Consider the following 21353-nt stretch of genomic DNA (forward strand, 5'->3'; position numbering starts at 1 on the left):
CTTTACAATTTGGATGCCTCTTATTTCTTTTTCTTGCCTAATTGCTCTGGCTAGGACTTTCAGTACTATGTTGAATAAAAGTAGCGAGAATGGGTATCCTTATCTTGTTAATTATCTTGAGGGAAAAGCTTTTAGCTTTTCACTTATTGAGTATGATATTAGCTGTGGGCTGGTCACGTATGGCCTTTATTATGTTGAGGTATGTTCCCTGTATTCCCACTTTGTTGAGAGGATTTTTAAAAAATTATTTGTTGATTTTTGTCAATTCTTTGTATGCATCTACTGAGATAATAATGATATTTATTCTTTATTTTGTTAATGTGGTGTGTAACATTGATTGATTTGTGCATATTGAAACCATCACTGGAATAAATCCCACTTGATGTTGGTATATGATCCTTCTAATGTATTGTTGAATTCAGTTTTTTAATATGTTGTTAAGAATTTTTACATCCAAGTCCACCAGGGATATTGGCCTGTAATTTTCTTTTCTTACAATATTCTTATCTGATTTGGATATCAGGGTAATGCTGGCCTTGTAAAATGAGTTTGGAAGTGTTCACTTTTCTATTTTTTGGAAGAGTTTGAGAAGGATTGGTATTGATTCTTTAAATTTTGGTAGAATTCACCAGTGAAGGCATCTAATTCAGGACTTTTGTTTTTGGGGTGGGGGGGTTGATCACCGATTCAATCTCCTTATGAGTAGTTGGTCTGCTCAGATTCTTCTATTTCTTCGTGGCTCAGTCTTGATAGGTTGTATGTTTCTAGGAATTTATCTGTTTCTTATAGGTAGTCAAATTTGTTGGCGTATAATTGCTCAGAAGTCTCTCATGATCCTTTTTATCTCTGTGGTATCAGTCGTAATGTCCCATCTTTTATTTCTGATTTCATCTACGTTTTTTGCACTCAGAGTTAACCATAAACAACACCTTTAGGGTTGTGATGTACTTGGGTGTGGGTCTTCTACCATCAGGCAGGTGCTAGAAGGGCTTTTCAGTCTGAAGATGATATTTTTCTGCTGAGTGAAAGTTATTTCACTGATAATTATGTTGTGTCACTTCTCAGATAATTAACCCCTTTCCATTTTTTCAGTTCTCTTCTTGGCACGGCTGACTTGGGTTTCTTGGGTTGATCTGCTGTGTAGATTGTTTCTGTACTGAGGGCTTCTCACTGTTCACCAAAATCCAATATCCCTTTATCCCTTCTTTCCATGGGAACATGGCTGGACTACATTTCCCACTGTCCCTTGCAGTTAGGCATGGTCACTGACTAAATTTTTGCCATCAGAATGTGATGGAATTGACATTTAGGACTTCTAGTCTTAGGCTAAGAAGATGGTCAAGGTGTTTTTCCACCATGTTCCCATTTTCTTGCTCCTAGTTAGAACTCAAGAGAGCAGATTCATCCATGCCCTACTGGAGGAGAGAACAATGACTAGAAAGGGACCTGGGTCCCTGAATGATGTGAGGTGGATATGTTCCATTAAATAAAAACAATCTACTTTGTTCTTTAGACCACCACATTATTGGATCTCTTTGTTACTGCATCATAGCTTTACCTGAAGTAATGTAGTCTCTATGTTGTCTCTCATATTTTCTCCTCCACCTCCCCCTTTTGGGGGTTTTAATTTTCTGAGGATAGTTCCTTTATTTTATATGCCAACCATTTTATTCATTCAATATTACAATTTTAATTTCTAAGTATTCAGTCTTGTATTCTAGATATTTCTTTTCATAGCATCCTGTTCTTATTTTAAGGAAGCAATTTTTTTCTAAAATTTCTCTAAGATCATCAGATTTTTCTTTCTTTTTCTTTATATAACTTCTATTGTTTCCACGAGGATTATTTTTCATTTTGTTTATATACTTATGATGCTTTGGCTACAAATAACTAAAGATCCAACTTGTGCAAAGAACAGTGAAGGGCATAGGTAGGATTCGGGACCTGTTGATCTAGCTTTTGCAATGCCTCAAGTATCCCATGCTCTTTGCCTCCCTACTCTGCTGCCCACGCCATTGTCGTCAGCCTAGGGCTGGTTCATCTCAGAATTGTAGGACATGTCCTTAATCATGTCTGGTGGGAGAGAGAAGTCATTGCTTCTGGTTTTCTTTTAAAAGTAAGGAAGAACTTTCTAAGAAGCTTCTCTTTTTTGCATCTCTGTGGCTGGAATTGGGTCACATGCCCCATCCTGATCCAATCTTGGGCAAGGGTGGGTGATTACTTTAGATTAATTATACTTTCTCCTGGAGCTGAAGGAGGGGTCAGTGTCCCTGATTTGCATGGAAGGTGGGCCTCTGAACAACAAACTGGGGTTCTGTTAGAAAGAAGGGAGGCAAAATGGGTGATGGAGTTGCCTTATCTTGGTGCTTTTCTTTCATGTTGTAGGGTTTCTTTGAATGTCTGGTATCTCTCCAAAGTTCATTCATACTTCAAAATGAGCTAATAAAAAGCTAATTGGGTCACTGCAGAAAGCTTGGGGAGCATGCAACTTTGCCAGCAGCAATTTGGTCAGAATGACAATTTTGTCAAAAATGAATTTTGCTTCAGTGGTTTTTTTTTTTGTAAAGGTTTTACTTATTTATTTTTAGAGAAAGGGAAGGGAGGGAGAAAGAGAAGGAGAGAAACATCAATGTGTGGTTGCCTCTTGCACACCCCCTACTGGGGACCTGGCCAGCAACCCAGGCATGTGCCCTGAATGGGAATCGAACCAGCCACCTTTTGGTTTACAGGTCGGTGTTCAATCCACTGAGCCACACCAGCCAAGGCAGTGTTTTTTTTTTTTTTTTTTTTTTAAGGATTGGAAAATTGGCCCTTGCTGGTGTGGCTCAGTGGATTGAGCACCGACCTGTAAACCAAAAGGTGGCTGGTTCGATTCCCATTCAGGGCACATGCCTGGGTTGCTGGCCAGGTCCCCAGTAGGGGGTGTGCAAGAGGCAACCACACATTGATGTTTCTCTCCCTCTTTTTCTCCTTCCCTTCTGCTCTCTGAAAATAAGTAAATAAATTTTTTTAAATGATTGGAAAATTAGGAATTTTTGTGCAGTCTTACAAGCACTTTTGTTGATTTTTTTGGAATTAATTTTTTTTAACCTCTTACTACTTTAAAGCCAATTATTCTTACTTTTCTGTTTGCAGTAGCAAAATGTTGAAATAACCTAAAGGTCCAACAATGCAATGGTTTCCTTCTTTCCTTCCTTCCTTCCTTTCTGCCTTCCTTCCTTCCTTCCTCACTTTCTCCTTCCCTCCCTCCCTCCCTCGCTCCCTCCCTCTTTCCCTCCCTCTCTCCATCTTAGGTTAGTTCAGTAAAAAAAGAATAGTGCAGAACAGTGTGTGTAATGAATTCTGATATAATAAAATACATGCATGTGTAAATGCAGGCATTGTTACGAATGTTTATCTGCTGGTGGTGGTGCGGAGCCTTTGCGTTTCATACTGTCCTGGCTGTTGGAGAGGCCATCGGCTGTGGCCCTGAGCGTCGCTGCACACTCCGGCTGCTATGCCAAAAGCGCAGTCCTGGCCACTCTGTATCCAGGCCACTTCTCGGGTTTGTGTTTACAGTGAGGAAGTCTAAGGATGAAGTAAATTCTCCCTTCAGGACAAAGAGCAGGCTTCCTTACCCCCTATTTGAAAAGAGGGGAATTCCTCAGCTGTGGGCCAAGCCCCTATTTGTCACCCCTGGGGGACTTGGGGGCAAGGGGAGCTGATGAAAACATAATGCTCGGGCTGCTTGCTGTTCGGTGACTTCTGAACTCCTGTGTCTCTGACCCAGGAGTCTGGCGTCTTTGTGTCAGTTTCACTCATTAACTTGGGAGTGGTGGAAGACCCCAGGGCCTCACATTGGCTTGTTTCAGTCATCTGTCATGTACATGTATTGCTTTTACAATGTGAAAATCACATTGATTTTTTTTTTAGATTTTTTAAAAAGAAAGGACAAAAAATAAAACCACACATATAGCAAAAGTCAAAGCTTTTACAGTAGGGGGACGTCAGAAAACAGCAACCATCCACCGAAGAAAATAAAGAACTTCCTACTCATACCTATCCTGAGAAACTTGGTTAATACCTCAGTAGATATCTTTCTAGACTTTTATTCCATATAGATTCCCACATCTTTATTAACCTGCTACAAAAATAAGATCATAAAATATACAGTGCTTGATTTAGTTAAGCACCCGCAACTGAGGCCACTGTGGTGACCAACGCCCTCCCCCTCCAGTTTCTTGGGAAGTTTCTCAGGGAGCTATGCAGCTTGCAAAGGCTTTCTTTGACCCCAGAAGATTCAGCGGCTTCCTCTTGCCCTGTACTTCCTGGGAGCTCTTAGGCCAGTGCCACCTTGGGTTCTGGCCTAACAGCTTGGGCACCACAGATGCAAAGGAAACCACCTTCCCCTCCCATTTCCTCCTCTGCACCCCCTAGTTCTCGAGTGCGCACGTTCCCATTACCCCGGGTCTGACCCCCTTCCTTGTACCCCCTTCACCTCTTGCTATCCCATTTCCCAGCTAATACCCAGGAATCCCCATTCCAGATTCCTTGCCTCTACATCAGCTAAGACCCTAGAGCCTCTGGCACCATCTCAGACCCCAGAAAGAGTAAGTGATGCTGCTCTCAACACATGGCAGCTGTGGGAACAGGGTGGGTGGGGCAGGATGCTGGGGTGGGGTGGGTGGAGCCAGGGCTACTTCCTTTCCCCTTGGGGCCCAGTCTGCCCAGCCCCGCTCCAGCTTCAGGAGGAGTTGGAGTAGCCTGGCCCTAGCCCTGTGTCCTTATCAAGTGAGCTGGTAAGGGGATGTGACTTGGTGGGGCAGGGGTCTCGGCAGACCTGGGAATGTGCCTATGGCTTGTAAAGACTCTGATAGATGATGGGGAGAGAGTATCAGGAGCCCCTGGGGCTGAATAGGGTCAGGGAAGGCCAGGAGGGGTGGCCATTGCCGGAGTGCATGCTGCTAAGGCTGGGTGCTGGGGCGCTATGGGATAGAGTCGATAGGGGAGCCGCCAACATCTGTTCCCCTGTTATTTCTGATAAAAGAAAGGGTGGAAAAAGCCGTTAAACCACAGGTTAGGTCTTGCAGTTCGCAGGGAAGTGGGCGGGAGAGAAGGGCCTGGCCACGTTCTACCATAGCTCCTTATGTGTTCCATTTCTCCAACTTCCCCACCCTCAGGTCCCAACTCCTGCTCATGCCTGTTGTCATGGAAATGATCCTGCTTCTCCTCTTCTTTGGGGGTTACTTGGCCTCTCTGGAGGCATCTACACCCACAAACTCTCCTTTTACTTTGGTCACGGATAGCTCTGAGGCCCCAAACCTTAACTCAGTGGCCTCCAGTTATACATTGAGGGTCCCTGAGGAAAAGGACAGCGCCGGGCACCAGACCATCCCACCTTCCTCAACTCCTTATACAGCCAATGAGGTGTCTTCTGAGACTTCCATTGCTGCCAGTGGTGGCCTCTCTATGGCTGGACCAACAATCTCCCAAGAAGTTTCCACAGAGAAGCCATCAGTGCTCCAGGAAATCTCTGATGTAACCAATAACCCCATTCCACCAGCAATGAATACTCTGAGACTTCACAATATGACTGGTGGAACCACGGCAACTAGCAATCTGGAGGCCTCCAATGGGACCAATGGACCTCCTAGCACCATGGCAACTAGCCCTCAGGGAAGCTCCAACGGGACCAGTGGACTCCCCATCACCATGGAAACTAGCTCTCAGGAAAGCCCCAATGGGACCAGTGGACTCCCCATCACCATGGCAACTAGCCCTCTGGATACCTCTGACAGAACCAGTGGACCCCGTGTCACCATAGCAACTAGCTATCTGGAGACTTCCAGTGGGACCAGTGTACTCCCTGGCACAATGGCAACTAGCTCTTTGGAGATTCCCAAGGAGACCAGTGGCTCCTCCACCTCTTGGGGAGCAGTGCCCATCGTGACTACCCAAAAGGCCTCCACAAACACAGGCAGTGGGCCCTCCGTGAGTCCAGATCAGAGGACAAATAATACCCTAATAGTGGCTGTGCTCGTGGCTCTTCTGGTAGTCATCGTCCTCTTGGCACTACTCCTGCTGTGGCGCCAGCGGCAGAAGCGGAGGACAGGTGCCCTGACACTAAGCAGAGGAGGAAAGCGCAATGGGGTGGTAGACGCCTGGGCTGGGCCCGCCCGAGTGTCTGATGAGGAGGCTGTGATAACAACAGCAGGAGGGTCTGGTGGTGACAAGAGCTCTGGGATCCCAGAGGGGGAGGGTTCCGGCCGTCGGCCCACACTCACCACTTTCTTTGGTAGACGGAAGTCTCGCCAGGGCTCCTTGGCCTTGGAGGAGCTAAAGCCTGGGTCAACCTCTAGCCTAAAGGGGGAGGAAGAGCCGCTTGTGGGCAGTGAGAATGGGGCTGTGGGGGCCGCTGATTCTGATGGACCGGGAGCAGGAGATGTGGAGGTCCCTTAGTGCTTGTGAATACAAGACTGGAGGTCAGAATCATTTCTAGCTTCTGTCACCCTCCCTCCTATCATCACTTCCAACCTCATCATCACCTAGCATTTTCACCCAACATTTTCACTCTGAGCCCTCATCGAGCTTCTTAACCCCGGGACTTCCAGCTTCTGCACCCAATGCCCCATACCAGCATTGCCACCCAGCGCCCGAACTCAGCACAGAGGCCAGGGCCTACACCCACTGAAGGCTTGAAGACTGAATGAATAAGACTTCTTCATCAACCCCTACTTCTCTCCATCAACCCTTTTCACCACGTTTTTGCCCTTGAAACCAGAGGCCAAGTCTCCACAAGGCCACATTTCCTCAACCTATGATTGCTCAGCAGATTCTTCAGGGACATAAGAGTCTGAGAAGAAGGGAATGAGAGGCCAACAAACTCCCATCTACGATTACCCTGAAAAGCACATTTGACCCCATAGATTAGGACAGTGTCTGGGCCATCCCATGAAACTCGTTTAACTCTAGGCCCCAGTGCTCTGCAGGGCCAGCCTGGAGGGGTGTCATCTACCTGTGCCCTCAGGTGTGCTTGTGACAGCACCTGGACTCTAGGCTGGCCTTGGTGCCAAGCCACCACACTCTCCCTTAGAGCTAATATGGCCTGAGGTAGCCAAAGGCTTCAGCTGTTACTCCTCCGGAGGACGGAGGTGAGAAATGAGAACAGTTTCTGGGCAGGAGTGGTTCTCAGAAGCCCCAGCTCCTGTGCGGGTCCGCTCATGGGTGTGTGTTGTGTGCAAGAGGCAAGGATCTGGTGGTTTGTGAAGGGTAGAGGTGAGTAAGGAGGGTGGGAGGGAGGGGCAGGAAGGGTTTCAGAAGCTGAGGACATGCCAACCTGAGGACCTGCTGAGAACATCTGCTCCCTCATCTCTGCTCAAATGGATGGAGGTAGTAGATTTAACTATGTTGCCCAATAAAGGAATGCCGGGCTTGATAGAAAGACTGCATTTGTGACCTGAGTGTGGTTCTTCAGTTCAGCCATTATGTTCCTTCCTCACAGCCTCCCCGGCACAGGAGGGAGGGACACAGGAGGCCTGGTAGCAGCGACTCGGTAAAACTCCGCTCTTACATGTTTAATGTGTTTGTCTGATTCAAGCTCTTTCCCTTCTCCAGTCGAAATCGGTGAGAATGAGCTAAATGAGGGCCTAGGACAGGCTGGCAGAACCGGGGGCATCCCCTGTGGATCTGGGACAGACAGGAGCGGGCAAGACCCAACTGGCTGTCTCTGAGACCAGCCCAGGCCAGAGCCCAGGGTCCACATGGGCCAGAAGCGGTTGGTATTTCCCCGGGGCAAAGAGGAAATTTGCAAAGAGGAAGTCGTTGAGTCACAGGGTGCAGCGGCTGAGAGCAGTCAGACGGACTTACAAAGAGAGGGGCGGTTGGGAACTGCGTGAGTGTGACTGCCATGTGGCCTGAACTGGGGGGCCAGGTCATGAGGTGGGGGAGGGAAGGGGCACAAAGTGACCAAGGATCCGCCTGGCCACCACAGGCCTGTGTCTGGCCTGTGAGGACAGGCTGAGCTGGGGTGGAAATCCAGCCTTCACCATGCAGGCTGGGTACCCACAAAGCTGTGTCTGGGCGCTTTTTTCTACCTCTTACCAGGCATTGATGGGACTACTGTCGCCACAGAACAGCAGAAGTGAGTTCCGAAAGTCCCTCAGGGCACCACAGTTGTCTTAGATTGATCAAACCAGCTGCCCCAATTTCAGGTTTAGATAATGTCGTCACTGAGCTCAGAGGCCGTCAGCGGCACCCTGCCCATCGGCACAGGCTGGCATTTTCTGAACCAATACTGGTTTCTGGGTCCTGGGTGAATCCTGCAGGAAATGGGGTGGGGGTGGGTAAGGTGCCCAATGGTGCTCTGCTCAGTCCAGAAAACATCAAAATATGTGAAAAGTTTTCCAATAAAAGCACAAAAAATGTTATGAATGTACTAAAAAAAGCAGCGACACACCTTGGGAGGGGGGTGAGGAGGCCTCCCCTGAGTGTGTTTCACAGGCTCTTTGCCAAACCCGCTGCCGTTTCCTGGGGACTGCGGTGCCAGCACGTATGCAGACCTCAGTAAAATTCACTTGGATGAATGAGTGAAGATGACTCCTGAGATTCTGAGGGCTAAGAAGCATTTTGCCAGGCTGAAAGGGGAGAAGGGCACTTTCGGCAGGTGCAAAGGCACCCTGGGGAAGTGTGAGCAGTCCAGTACAGATTCTTTTTTGACAGTCATGGAACAGATGCCTAGCAATTCTCTAGCGGTGCTGGGGGGTGTGGAGAAGGCGAAGGATGAGTAGATACTGTAAGACCAAAAAGGAAAAAAAAGGAGAGAAACAATAAGAAAATGTAAACTATAGTGGCAAGAGAGGACCAAATATATCAATTATAAAAATAATTGTAAATGGCTTAGTGTACTTATCATGATGCTAAAAATGTTTTCAAAGGCTGTGTAATGAGTTTGGAAAATGTCTACAATATAATGTTAAGTGGCAATGTGTAGTAACGGTGGTTATCTGTAAAGTAACAGGTTTGTGGATGATTTTATTCATACTTTTCTCTTTTTTCAAGATTTTATTTATTTCTGTTTAGACAGAGGGGAAGGGAGGGAGAAAGAGAGGGAGAGAAACATCAATGTGTGGTTTCCTCTTACAGCACCCCCCCCCCCACTGGGGACCTGGCCCACAACCCAGGCACGTGCCCTGACTGGGAATTGAACTGGCGACCCTCTGGTTCGCAGGTCAGCGCTCAATCCACTGAGTCACACCAGCCAGGTCTTGTTTATACTTTTCTATATTTTCCAAATTTTATACAAGAAATATCAATCACTTTTACAGTTACAAAAAACATTAACAAATAAGTGTTCCCTGGGCAGGATGGAGGTATGATTTGAAGAGAGTTGTGGGAGATGAGGCTGGAAAGGCCCGCTGGAGCCATGCTAAGAAGGGCTTGAGGGTTCTAGTTCAGTCTGGAAGTGGTGGGGAAGTAAAACCTTAAACCAGTTTTACTCCTCTGTTTGGGGCCTCAGCCGCTGGTAAATGTGTAGGTATCTCCTTCTGGAAAGTCACTTTCGTTTGCCACTTCACTTTAACAAAAGACCTACATTAGCACCTGTTTTCATTAAACAAAAGAAATGAGAAGAGGATTTTCACTTTGACCAAAAAAGACGAATGGAGAAAAAAGTAGTCAGGGTTGGGTTTGCAGCCCGTGGTCTTAGGGGCAGCGTGCACCTGCTTTTACTATATGTTAGTGTTGTTTTAGGTTTCATGTATGATTTGGCAGGTTATTTTTTGGTTCTGGGAACGCCCCCTAATTTTTCCATATAAACGGATGGTAATTACTTCATCGCATTATCCCGTTTCGGCTGAAGGAAGGTTTCCTAGGAGGAGCGAGCCGCTCTGCTTCGGAATAGCAGGGGAGCCTGTGCCATCGTTCCGCAAAAACACGTACAATCACCGCCAGGCCGCACTCTCTCCTCTGTTCATACTCCCCGGTGCCAAGTCCAGCTGACTCCTTCCTTCTCTCCAGGCCTCGTCATACCCTGCCTGGTCCTGTGGAGACTTCCCTTCTGGTTTCCTGACCCAGGAACCGGTGGTTCCAACCTCTGCCCGTGGCAGTCCTAGTTACACTTCTAAAAGGCCACTCTGTCCAGATTATCGCTGCACTCCCTGAGGCGGTCAGGATAGAGCCCCCCTTCCTTGGTGTGCAGTTTAAGACCCCCTTGAGGTCTGGCCCTGCTTCTCCTCTGCCCACCCCTGCCTGGCCAGCCCTGAGCCCCAACGCTGTAGCCCTCCCGCCTCGTCAAATACCTTGTAGCCAGCTCCCGAAACAGCCTGTGTGCTTTGCTTGGGGAGGAGCAAATAATTAAAAGTGTTGAAAACCTTTTCGTCTGGACAGTAAAATAATGTTTTTCCTCTTTTGTAAAAGTCAATTACCAGCACATTCTAGTTTCTTAAATACAGGATTCACACACAGTCATATACAGGATATTATTCTTCATCTTCTGTTTTAAAATACATGTTTCTATTTTCATTTCTAAAGTACACATTAAGATCATGATTACAAATAAAGCTTTGTCATCCAAAATGAAAATTCCAAATTGAAGAGGATCTGGGTGGGAGTGGTCTTGAGAAATCTATTAATCCACTTTTGCAGACAGGAAAAGGGCTTCAAGGCATGGTTTTAAGGACATTTTATTTCTGAAAATGAACATTTACACCTAATTTTCTTCTGCATCCCCATTTCTGACCCTTGGCCCTTGGCAGGCAAAACCTGGGGAGGGTGGGCTACGGGGGGGGGGGGGGGGGGGGGACTGCTTCAGGCAGAAGCGACCCTCGTCAGCCCTGAGTGCTCCAGCCCTTTGGAACGCTCAGAGGGAATTGGTTGGGAAGCCTGCACAATGGGCGACTGTCTCGTTCTGGGGATGTTGGGGGTAGAGACATTAGACAACAGAAACCCAGGTTGTTTGGAGACAATCTACTTGCTCCCAACAATGAGCTGCAAATGGGTGCCAGTGTGCCTCAGCCCCCTAGGGTGCTCAGCACCTGCCTGCCCAGCTTGTGGCACCAGGACAGCTGGACCACGCGCCAGATTTCAGGAAGTGTCAGCCATGGAGAGAGCTGCATACTTGGTCCTGCATTTGCGCGCATTCTGGCCGAAGCCAGCCCACCCCGAACCTGCCCCACAACACACACACTTGACTTCCTGCCAAACTCCTCAACTGTCAAGATTCAGCTCAAATTCTGCTGCCTCTTCTTCTTCTTTTTTTTTCTGAAAGATTTTATTTATTTTTAAAGGGGAAGGGGGGAGAGAGAGGGAGAGAAACATTGATGTGCAAGAGAAACATCAATTGGTTGCCTTTTGCATGCACCCAGCTGGGGACCTTGCCTGTAACCTAGGCATGCGCCCTGACCAGGAATGGAACTGGTGACCTTTTGCTTTGCCGGATGACGCCCAACCCACTGAGCCACACCAGTCAGGGTGTCATTGTTTTCAAAGCCACCCTTGCTGCTTCCACCCCAAACAGACATAATCTTATAACACCTCGTATGGCAGCAGAAACAACTGGGCTGTAATTATGTGATGGTGTCCTTCATGTGTCCAAGTCCACATGCTATCTTTGTGGCTTCAGAGACCACGGCCACACAGCAGCTAGCTGATATGTATTTATGAATGGAGGAATAAATGTGTTAATGCATGAATAACAATGGTTTTTAAGTAAACATGTGGCAAGTTCAGATCTGTCTTTTTCTTTTTTTTAAAGATTTTATTTATTTATTTTTAGAGAGAGGGGAAGGGAGGGAGAAAGATAGGGAAAGAAACGTTGATGTGAGGGAGAAACATTGATTGGTTGCCTCCTGTACACACCCCAACCAGGGAGTTGCATGCCTGAAACTCAGGCATGTGCCCTGACCAGGAATCAAAGTGGCAACCTTTCGCTTTGCTGGATGACACCCAACCAAACCACACCAGTCAGGGCAAGATCTGTCTTTTGAATGAACCTGGCATCTGGGAGGTTGGGCTGAAGGCAGTGTGGTCCCAAGATGAGGGCGTTACTCTAGTGCGAGTTAGATACAGTGGGAGTGTGGCTTAAGGTGAAAGAAGAGGTCAGGTCAGAAACACATTTAGTCAGAGAATAGAGTTTAGGACTAATTGGCAGTTGAGGTGATGGGGGAAGAATGAGGTTAGACTTCAAGGTTTCTATCTTGGGAGACTGAGATGCTGATATCATTAGGTGGAAATGCAGAGAGGTGAGCATTTTAGTGGAGAACTTAATAAGTTCATTTTTAGAAGTGTTAGAAGGGATGTTTAGAGTTGGTTGGAAAAAAAGACCTGGATCTTGGGAGGGATATCAGAGCAAGAGATATGGATTTAAGAGTCATCTGATTTTATTTAATTTTTTAAAAGACTTAATTTATTTTTAGAGAGAGGGGAAGGGAGAGCAAAAGAGAGGGAGGGAAACACTGATGCGCATTGATCAGTTGCCTCTCACACATCCCCAACTGGGGACCTGGCCCACACCCCAGGCATGTGGCCTGACTGAGAATAGAACCAGTGACCCTTTGGTTCATAGGCTGGCACTCAATCCACTGAGCCACACCAGCCAGGGCAAGAGTCATCTGATTTTATCTTTTCTTTTTTAACAGTCATCTGACTTTAGATAGCAATTTAAATAACGGTATACGGCCCTGGCTATGTTGCTCAGTGGATTGAATGCTGGTCTGCAAACCAAAGGGTCACTGGTTTGATTCCCAGTCAGGGCACACTCCTAGATTGCGGGCCAGGTTCCCAGTAGGGGGCATGGGAGGCAACCACACATTGATGTTTCTCTCCCTCTCTTTCTCCTTCCTTTCCCTTCTCTCTAAAAATAAATAAATATAATCTTTTAAAAAGAGAGAGAGAAACTTGGAGAAAATGCCATCGAGGGAACACAAGGAGAAAATCATTTTGAGAAGGGCGGAAAGGGGCAGTCCCGGACAAGGGTGAGGCAAGCAAGGTGCTGCGGTGCAAATTAGACCCTGCCAGTGAGGCCTCCTTCAGTGTTGCACCCTAGGGCCTTCACTCGCCCACCCGGGTCCCAGTCCCGCCAGGGCCATGGGCTGCAGAGAAAGAGATGGGAGAAGGCTGGGAAGGTACTTGTGGGTTGACAGTCAGGGTCCCGGTGACCTTAGCCCGCAGTTTCCCACGAAGAAAGGGAGGCCCAGCCATTCTTGGACAGGAACTTGTCTGGTGTTCCAGGGCAGGTCATTGGCAATTTCCCAGTTTTCCCGGTCGGAAGTTTAGCTCTGATCTGTTCATGTCCTTCAATTCGGGAAGAGGAAAGGGAAAGGAAATGGTCATTTGTTGAGTTTTTACTCTGTGTTGTTGGCAGAGGTTTCTCACTTGATTCTCAGTTGAACCCATGAGGTAGGTACTATCCCATTTTAAGGAAGAGGAACCTGAGGCACAGAAAAAGTGTTAAAAGTACTGAGATCAAAAAGGATGGAATTAGGATTTGAACCCAGGTCTAAGGCCCAATTTTCCTAGTGCGCCATCGAAAAAGCTCTCTAGCCCTCACAAGGAAGAACATTCCTGCATTCACAGCCTCACATTCTGGGGACAGCTGGGTGTGGGGAGAGAATAGGGCCTTTGGCTCGGAGACGAGAGGACTTCTGTGTTACACAACTGACAGCTGAGAATGGAAAGCAGATGAGGTACCTACAACCCAGGGGTCCTGAACGAGGACTAGAGGGAGCCCCAGAGAACCTGGGGAGGGCTGACAGGGGCTGGCTAGACCGGCCCTTACCCCGCCTCCCTCTGGCAGCCCCACCCCCAGCCTCAGGCCTCTCTGATCATTGGATCTGAGCAGCAGACACCAGCGCAGTGGGGCCACTCCAAGCCGTCATGGAGCCTGAAGGTAAAGAGAAGCACCCCAGACCTCTCTCCCCCTCACCACCACCTCCCCTGCCCTCCTGCCTCTCACCCCATCCCAACTTATCTCAGTGCCTTATCTTCCCACCCCCACTGGAAGACCAAGTTTCATCTGGTTCCCATCTTAACCTCCCCCGTTTCCCTCAAACCTCTCTGAACCCCAAGCATTCCTTTCTGTCTGCCAAAGGCCTCCTGTCGCTCTTCTTTCTTCTCTATCTTGGGTCTCAAGAAGCTCTGGGAAAGAAAAGGGCTTGAGCCCCAGCAAAGTCCAGGGGTGACCTGGAGGAGAGCACATCTCCTGGGGCTCTAGGGGACAGGTAGTGCGAGGCTGGATGGCCAGCAGCTCTGGACTTTGCTCCTGGCTAGAAGCTCGGGAGAAGTGGAGGCAAAGTCCTGTCCCACCTGCCATGGGTGGGGGAGGGGGCTTGAGGCCACTGACCCTCTGTGGGGGAAGGGGCACGGGGATGACGCCCCTAAGGAGACTATGCAGAATGATGGGGGCCAGGCTCTGTGGTCAAAAGGCTCCTGTTTGAAGCTGGGCCCCACCGGGAACAGGCTGTGTGACTTTGGACATGTCGCTGGACTTCCCAGAGCCTCATTTCCTTGCATCTCTAAAATGACAATAACAGCTCCTTGCTCACAGGTTTGTTGGGAGGGCAAATGACAGGATGCTTGAAAGGAGCCCCACCTGTGAGCTCTCTGAATTTTCACTGGGCTTCTTCCCTAGCTCTGTCCTGGTTTGGGGCTTCTGCTGGCTCTGCACACCCAGACCCTTTGGCTTGGCTGTAGAGGCAGCTCTTGGGGGCCCAAATAAGCTCTTGGTTTAGAAATGACCTCAGAGCTAGAGACAGGGTTCAAGTCCCATTCCTGCAACCAGCTAGCTCTGTGACCTCGGACAAGATGCTTAGGCTTGCTGTGCCTCTGCTTCCTCATCACTAAAGTGAAAACAGTGCCCTCCCTTGGCTTGTGGTGAGGGTTACATGCGGAGCATCTGCCCAGAGGAATCCCTCGGCAGTAGTTAGGCTGGTGATGTTGACCCTTCTTATCTGTCTCTGCTGCTCTGGGCCCTCCCAGGTTCTGCTGCGTTTTTGGAAGCCCTGCATGTCCATCTCCACCTGGACACCTCCCTGCCACATCAAACTCAGTCTTCCCCCTCCACCAGCTCCATTTCTGTTCATGCCTCACCATCTTCCTACCCAGACTGGGAACCTCGGGGTCAGCGTTTACTGCTCACTGTCCCTCACATCCCAATAGCTAGCCAGTTGCCACGTCTGTGGGTTTACCTCCATGGCATCACCTGAGCCTTTTCTCACTCTGTTCCTACCTGCCTCTGGGGATTGGCCTGGTGAAGCTTCCTTTGCAGCGCTGCCTTCCCGCATGTGACCACACCTGATGTTTAACGCAGGAGGGCTGTCGCTGGGATCACTGAGCTGCGGGAATTAAGCCAGGAGGTAGTAGACAAGTCAAGGGGGTATGAGATAAAGGCCAGGGAACTGAGGGGAAGAAGGAGTGAGGATGGAGTTGGGGCACAAACAGAAGGCAGGCTGGTGGGCAAAGGTGGAGAGGACAGGCTTGGCCAAGGTGCGAGTGGGGCGGGGCCAGACCTAGAGTCTGTGGACACGGGGTGCAAGTAGTAGTGCGCCCTCTTCTTACAGCCGTGGGAGGGCTGTTCTCCCAATTCCACTTCACCCTGGCTCACTGCTCTTGCCCGGCGGTTGCAAAAGTCTCCCAACTCACATCTTTCAGGAACCCTAGCCACAGTTTAAGTATTTAAACTTCAAAGAGCATTTCTGATTGTGTGACTTCTGATCGAAAGTTTTAATGATTTCCCATTGCCTACTGAACAAAAACCCTGACTCCTTCCTGTCATTCAAGGCCTACTTCCGTCTGGCCCCAGCCTACCATTCAGCCCTCTCTTTTGCTACTCTTTAATTGCTCTGAAATTCTGTAGATCATTTTACAACTTGTATGATGGGCAAGCACGTTTGGCCCTATTTGGAGGTCATTTCTCTTCTCTAGAGAGAAAAGGGGAAAGAAAAGGCCATCTGTCTGGAAGCTGCAGTGCAAACCAGCCTCTGTCTCCATCTGGTGTTTGCTGAACAGATCAACAAATAAATAGATGGTAGAACAAAGCTGCTGGAGTTAGACCTCTGGGCTCAAAACAGTCTGGTCAGGCACTGCATGTGAATCACCTTACTCCTTCCTCAGCGCAGCCCTGTGACTTGACTTATTCATTTTCAGAGGGTGGGGAAAGGAGGGAGAGATTGAGGGAGAGAAACATTGATGGGCGAGAGAAACATGGATCTATTGCCTCCCACATGCCCCCCAGATGGGACCTGGCCCGCAACCCAAGACTGTGCCCTGACTGGGAATTGAACCTGTGGCCTTTTAGTCTACAGAACCATGCCCAATCCACTGAGACACACCAGTCAGGGCTAAAGGTCACCACTGGTTTGATTCCCAGTCAGGGCACGTGTGTGGGCTCGTTCCCCTGGGTGTGTAGGAGAGGTAGCCAACTGATGTTCCTCTCTCACATCATGTTTCTCTCCCGCTCTTCCTCCCTTCCCCTCAGGGCAGCATCCAGATGTTCAATTGTCTCATAAATGTTCTAACTGGGTTTCAATTTGATTTGAATCAGGATCCAAGTAAGATCCATACACTGTGATTGTGGTTAGTATGTGTTTTAAGACGATTTAATCTTTTGTTTCCTTGCAGTGTATTTGCTGAAGAAATTGGGTTATCCTCTGGCGGGTTTTGTCTGGTCTGAATTTTGCTGGCTGTATCCCCATGGGATACTTTAATGTGTCCCTCTGTCCTCTGGTTTTATTGTGAATTGGTGGTGGTGTGTTCTCCCATCGGGAGTGTGTTTCTCCTTGATGTGGGCTTTTGGTGCTCAGTACCTGGATGCACTGGTTTACTGGGGTTGCAAAATGGTTCCTGCCTTTGGCAGCACGTTGATTCTTATTTGCTTATTTAAGTGGACAATCCAAATATTTTCAGTCAATTTACCGAGTTGTGCAGTCAACACCATGGAGCATTTCCATCACCCCAGTGAGATCTCATATCATTTAAAGTTCATTCCCAGCCCCAGACAACCACTATTCTGACATCTGTCTTCTCAATTTGCCTTTTCTGGACGTTTCATATAAACGGAGGCATGCAACATGTGGTCCCGTGTGAGTATTGGTTCTTAATCCTCAAGTGCGTCTGAGTCAGAGTGGGAGCTCTTCTAAAACCTGGGTGTCTGGAACTCTCCCTTCCCCGCCGCTCCTGCCCGCAAAACTGACTCAGGTGGTCTGGAACGGGCCTGCTGATCTTCTCTTGGCCGACAGATGGCGATGAAGTACGGTGCCTGAGCTTGGCCTCTGCGGTCAGCTCATTCATCCAACAGGCTTGAAGGGCACATTTACTCGTGGGTGGGAAGGACCTTAGAGACCACTATGTCCATAACCATTATTTACGGGCAAAGGATTCATCCACACTCCTGAAACTCTGGAGCTATGTCAGAGAGAGGGCTCAAACCCAATTTCCCCGTTTACAGCCTCCTTGTACAGCTCCGGTCTGTTGGAAGATGAGAGTTTGTTGAAACATCAGGTGTGGGAGGGTCTCCAGGCCAGAGGGCCCAGTCAGAGGGACCTCCCGTCATGACCACAATGCCTGGCTGCTGTGACTCTGCTGCCAGTTTGCTGTGTGACCTCAGCCTACTTGCCTCTCCTCTCTGTTCCTGTCTCCACCTAGAAAAACTTCCAGCTATAAAACATTGGGGCTACGAGAAGCCTGGGGTGAAAAAGGCACACAGCTTATATTCTACTGGGGGCTTCAGCTCTGAAATAACTAATCCTTCTATGCAGGCAGACTGGAGATGCTGCAGGGCGACTCTGAGGTGCTGTTCACTTCTCTCCTAGCTGTTGATCCAGTACTAAGTCTGCCAGACAAAATGTAGGACAGTTAAAATTTGCATTTCAGATAACCAACAGATAATTTTTAACTATATGTTATGTCTGTTCTAAATATCGCCTAGGATATAATTATACTGAAAAAAATCTTTGATGTTTGTCAGAAATTTAAATTTAACTAGGCATTCTGTATTTTTATTTGCTCAATCCGGCAACCCTGACCAGGCCCACCCAGCACTCCAGGCCCTCTGCCAGGACCCCCGGATTCTTCACCCTGATTGGCTAGTGCTCAATTATGCTGGTTGGTAAATAGAATCGGCCCTTGAACAACATGGGTTTGTACTGTGCAGGCCCACTTGTGTGCGGAGTTTTTTCAGTAAATACCTATACTGTTTTCAATCCATGGTTGGGAGTCCGTGGATATGAAGGACCAGCTGTACGCAGTGACCTACGCTATTCTGTATAGGAGACTCGAGCATCCGTGAATTTTGGTATTGGGGGGGTGGTCCTGGAAGCTATCCCCACTGACACCAAGGGACAACTGAAGTTTTGAGGGAGTCAGAGTTATGTTGGAATTTTCAGTTGCACAGTGGGGTTGCCACCCCCAACCCCTGTGCTGTTCAAGAGTCAACTGTGTTTTGACAAGTATCTCTGGCTATGGAAGAGGCAGCCACATTATACCTCTGTCTTCTCTCCCTCACAGGCCTGGCGCTCCTGCTGCCCCCCACCACTCTGGCTGCCCTGGCAGATGGCTGGCTCCGAGAGGACTGTCCAGGCTTCAACTACACAGCCTTGGTCACAGGGCCAGCCACCTCGCAGGCGGCACTGTGGGCCAAATCCCCAGGGATACTGGCTGGGAGGCCTTTCTTTGATGCCATCTTTGCCCAAGTCAACTGTCAGGTCTCTTGGTTCCTCTCTGAGGGATCAAAGTTGGTGCCTGTGGCCAAGGTGGCTGAGGTTCGGGGCCCTGCCCACTGCCTACTGCTGGGGGAGCGGGTGGCCCTGAACGTGCTGGCCCGGTGCAGTGGAGTCGCCAGCTGTGCTGCTGCCGCTGTAGAGGCCGCCAGGGGGACTGGCTGGGCCGGGCATGTGGCAGGCACCAGGAAGACCACGCCAGGCTTCCGGCTGGTAGAGAAGTATGGGCTCCTAGTAGGTGGAGCTGTCTCTCACCGCTACGACCTGGGAGGGCTGGTGATGGTGAAAGACAACCATGTCATGGCAGCTGGTGATGTGAAAAAGGTGCATGTCTGGCCCCTGCCCTGGCCCTGCTCCAACCCCCCATCTTCCAGAGACCCCGGTGAATAGTGACGGCCTGGGAGTTGGGGGATGAAACTCCCTAATCCCTCTGTCGCTCCCTGTGTAAGACGAGGGGTTGGACTTGCTTCTTTACAGATGTTCTTCTACTGCATGGAGTGACGTTCAGGAGCAAAGTACCAACGGGGCAGCCCAGCGCCGATGGCTCTCCAACCTTGGGCAGGCCGCTCTTGAGTCCCTGCGCCTGTTCCCCATTTGTGAAAATGTTCTTGAAGACCCCTTCCATTTTTAATGTTCTGAGTCAAATTCAACTCAGGGGCAAATGCTAAATATCGCTGGTATTTGACCATTTTTAAAGATATTTAAAACATATTTTTAAATTTATTGACTTGAGAGAGAGGGCAACATCATTTTGTGGTCCCACTGATTTCTGCATTCATTGGTTGGTTCTTGTATGTGCCCTGAGTGGGAATCGCACCCGCAATCTTGGAGTATCGGGACGGCGCTCTAGCCAACTGAGCTGCCTGGCCAGGGCTATTAGAGTCATTTTTTGATCCACAAGTGGTAATTTCATGTGGTTTCACCTAATGTGAAAGAAACCATCCCAATGTCCATTCTCCTCAAGAACCCCAAACTTGTCATCCATCTGGGACCTTTTGAATGACGGTGCCAGTTCACTGTGCTCCTAACACTGCCACCTGTTCTCCCTCTCACCCTTCCGGCCTGTCAGGCAGTCCGATGGGCCCGGCAGGTGGCCAACTTCGCCCTGAAGGTGGAGGTGGAGTGCAGCAGCCTGCAGGAGGCCGTGGAGGCAGCGGAGGCTGGAGCAGACCTTGTCTTGCTGGACAACTTCAGGCCAAAGGTGAGGCGGGGACTACTTCCTGGGAAGGGGCCGTGTTAGGGGATGTCATCTCCCCTTGGCTTGTGTCTTGCAGGAGCTGCACCCTACGGCTGAAGCGCTGAAGGCCCAGTTCCCGAGTGTGGGTGTGGAGGCCAGTGGGGGCATAACGCTGGGTAACCTCCCTCAGTTCTGTGGGCCGCACATCGATGTCATCTCTTTGGGGATGCTGACCCAGGCAGCCCCAGCCCTCGACTTCTCCCTCAAGCTGTTTGCCGGTGGGGACCCTCCAGTGCCCCATGTCCGCCAGTCCTAAAGCCAAAGAGGACAACACGGGCAATGGGATAGCATGGTTTCTTGGAACCCTCAAGGTTACATATCTCTAAGAACAGTGGCCAACAGGACATTCTCAGCGTTAGCCTGAGCTGAGTTCTGGCTCGGCCACTTACTGCTGTGTAACCCCAAAGGGCTGACTTTACCTCTGCTCACCTAATGTTTCCTAATCTGCAAAAGGGGCCTAATAAATGATCAGCCTATGGATTTCTTTGAGTGGTAATTAATACATAGTAAGTGCTCAGTATATGTTAGAAATTGCCAGAGTTCATCTCTCCTAATATGTACTTTTTTTTTTTTCCACACACTGGCTTCCTTGAAGTCAAGGTTGTCTTTAATCAATGGTGTTGGTGGCCGCAGTTCCCCAGGCACCAGCCGTCATGCAGCCGTCGTGGCCTGCACCTGCAGGCCATAGAGGGAACGCGATCATCTCTGTTGAAATAAGTCCCAAAGAGCTCTTTCTACGAGTGTAAAATAGAAATGGTGAGTGATAAGAAAGCAGTGGTCATAGTCTAATTGATGACTTTCTTTTTGAGTAGTAGATTGTGTGTTATAATGAATGGCATCTTATATTTGAGGACATGCGGCATAAAGTATGATATTCAGCTGGAGCACTCCACTTGGTAGATGTCCTAGTCATACCAGTTGTTAAGTCTTTGCCTCTCACCTCTGGCTACGGTTATCACCTCTTTGGTGCAGGTGAGAACCTATCTATTCCTCACGTCTTGGGTCCCCAGCAGACTTCACCATGCATGTTCCCCCAAATGAAAGCACCTTGTTTGATGTTAAATGCCTTTTAGGGTCTGGTTCCATGGGACTATCAGTTGGGAGAGGACAGCTGGTACAGAGCAGCTAGGGCCAGAGCAGAGGTCTGCTGAGGGAGTGAGGGATGGGGTGGGTGGGGAGTGCGTGTTCAGAGGTCAAAGCTCCTTGCATGCAAAGTCAGGGCCCAGGGATCTAAGCAGGGAATCTGAATCTTGTTCCCCAAACTCACACACCCTCGGTCTCGCTCACTTGTGTGGCCGTTCCTACCCTTTCCTCAAGCCCAGGGTTCATCTCTCTCTAAACCTTCTGGGGTGGCTCTGTCAGGGTCCAGGATATGAGGACTCCCTAGGATGAAGGTGGTCCCCAAAGTGACTCCTCTCAGAAAGGTTCCA

At 49.0% G+C, this 21353-nt stretch overlaps 2 protein-coding genes across 4 annotated transcripts; both read left to right on the top strand.

Annotated features, from left to right (window-relative positions):
- Positions 1 to 4505: 4505 nt before the first annotated feature.
- Positions 4506 to 10370, top strand: SPN (sialophorin). Of its 3 annotated transcripts, none has more exons than XM_045195448.3 (2): positions 4506 to 4589; positions 5160 to 10370. In XM_045195448.3, the coding sequence occupies exon 2, from the start codon at positions 5176 to 5178 to the stop codon at positions 6436 to 6438; it is 1263 nt and encodes a 420-aa protein (XP_045051383.2). In that variant the 5' UTR covers positions 4506 to 4589; positions 5160 to 5175; the 3' UTR covers positions 6439 to 10370. The 3 variants fall into 3 exon arrangements, with proteins under 3 accessions (XP_045051383.2, XP_024416302.2, XP_024416303.2); XM_024560534.4 differs by lacking the exon at positions 4506 to 4589 and adding an exon at positions 4702 to 4778; XM_024560535.4 differs by lacking the exon at positions 4506 to 4589 and adding an exon at positions 4717 to 4770.
- Positions 10371 to 13753: 3383 nt separating this feature from the next.
- QPRT (quinolinate phosphoribosyltransferase) lies at positions 13754 to 20417 on the top strand. The gene is made up of 4 exons (XM_024560303.4): positions 13754 to 13861; positions 18475 to 19010; positions 19756 to 19887; positions 19961 to 20417. Exons 1-4 carry the CDS (start codon positions 13849 to 13851, stop codon positions 20177 to 20179), a joined length of 900 nt encoding a protein of 299 aa, XP_024416071.1. The 5' UTR covers positions 13754 to 13848; the 3' UTR covers positions 20180 to 20417.
- The last annotated feature ends 936 nt before the right edge of the window (positions 20418 to 21353 follow it).

This window comes from Desmodus rotundus, chromosome 1 (assembly GCF_022682495.2).
Source record: "Desmodus rotundus isolate HL8 chromosome 1, HLdesRot8A.1, whole genome shotgun sequence".
In the NCBI taxonomy this organism is placed as follows: domain Eukaryota; kingdom Metazoa; phylum Chordata; class Mammalia; order Chiroptera; family Phyllostomidae; genus Desmodus; species Desmodus rotundus.

Coding starts and splice junctions, on each gene's coding strand:
- QPRT (XM_024560303.4), top strand. Junction 19,011..19,755: donor CAGCTGGTGATGTGAAAAAG/GTGCATGTCTGG, acceptor CCGGCCTGTCAG/GCAGTCCGATGGGCCCGGCA. Junction 19,888..19,960: donor TGGACAACTTCAGGCCAAAG/GTGAGGCGGGGA, acceptor TGTGTCTTGCAG/GAGCTGCACCCTACGGCTGA.
- SPN (XM_045195448.3), top strand. CDS start 5,176: ATGCCTGTTGTCATGGAAATGATCCTGCTTCTCCTCTTCTTTGGGGGT.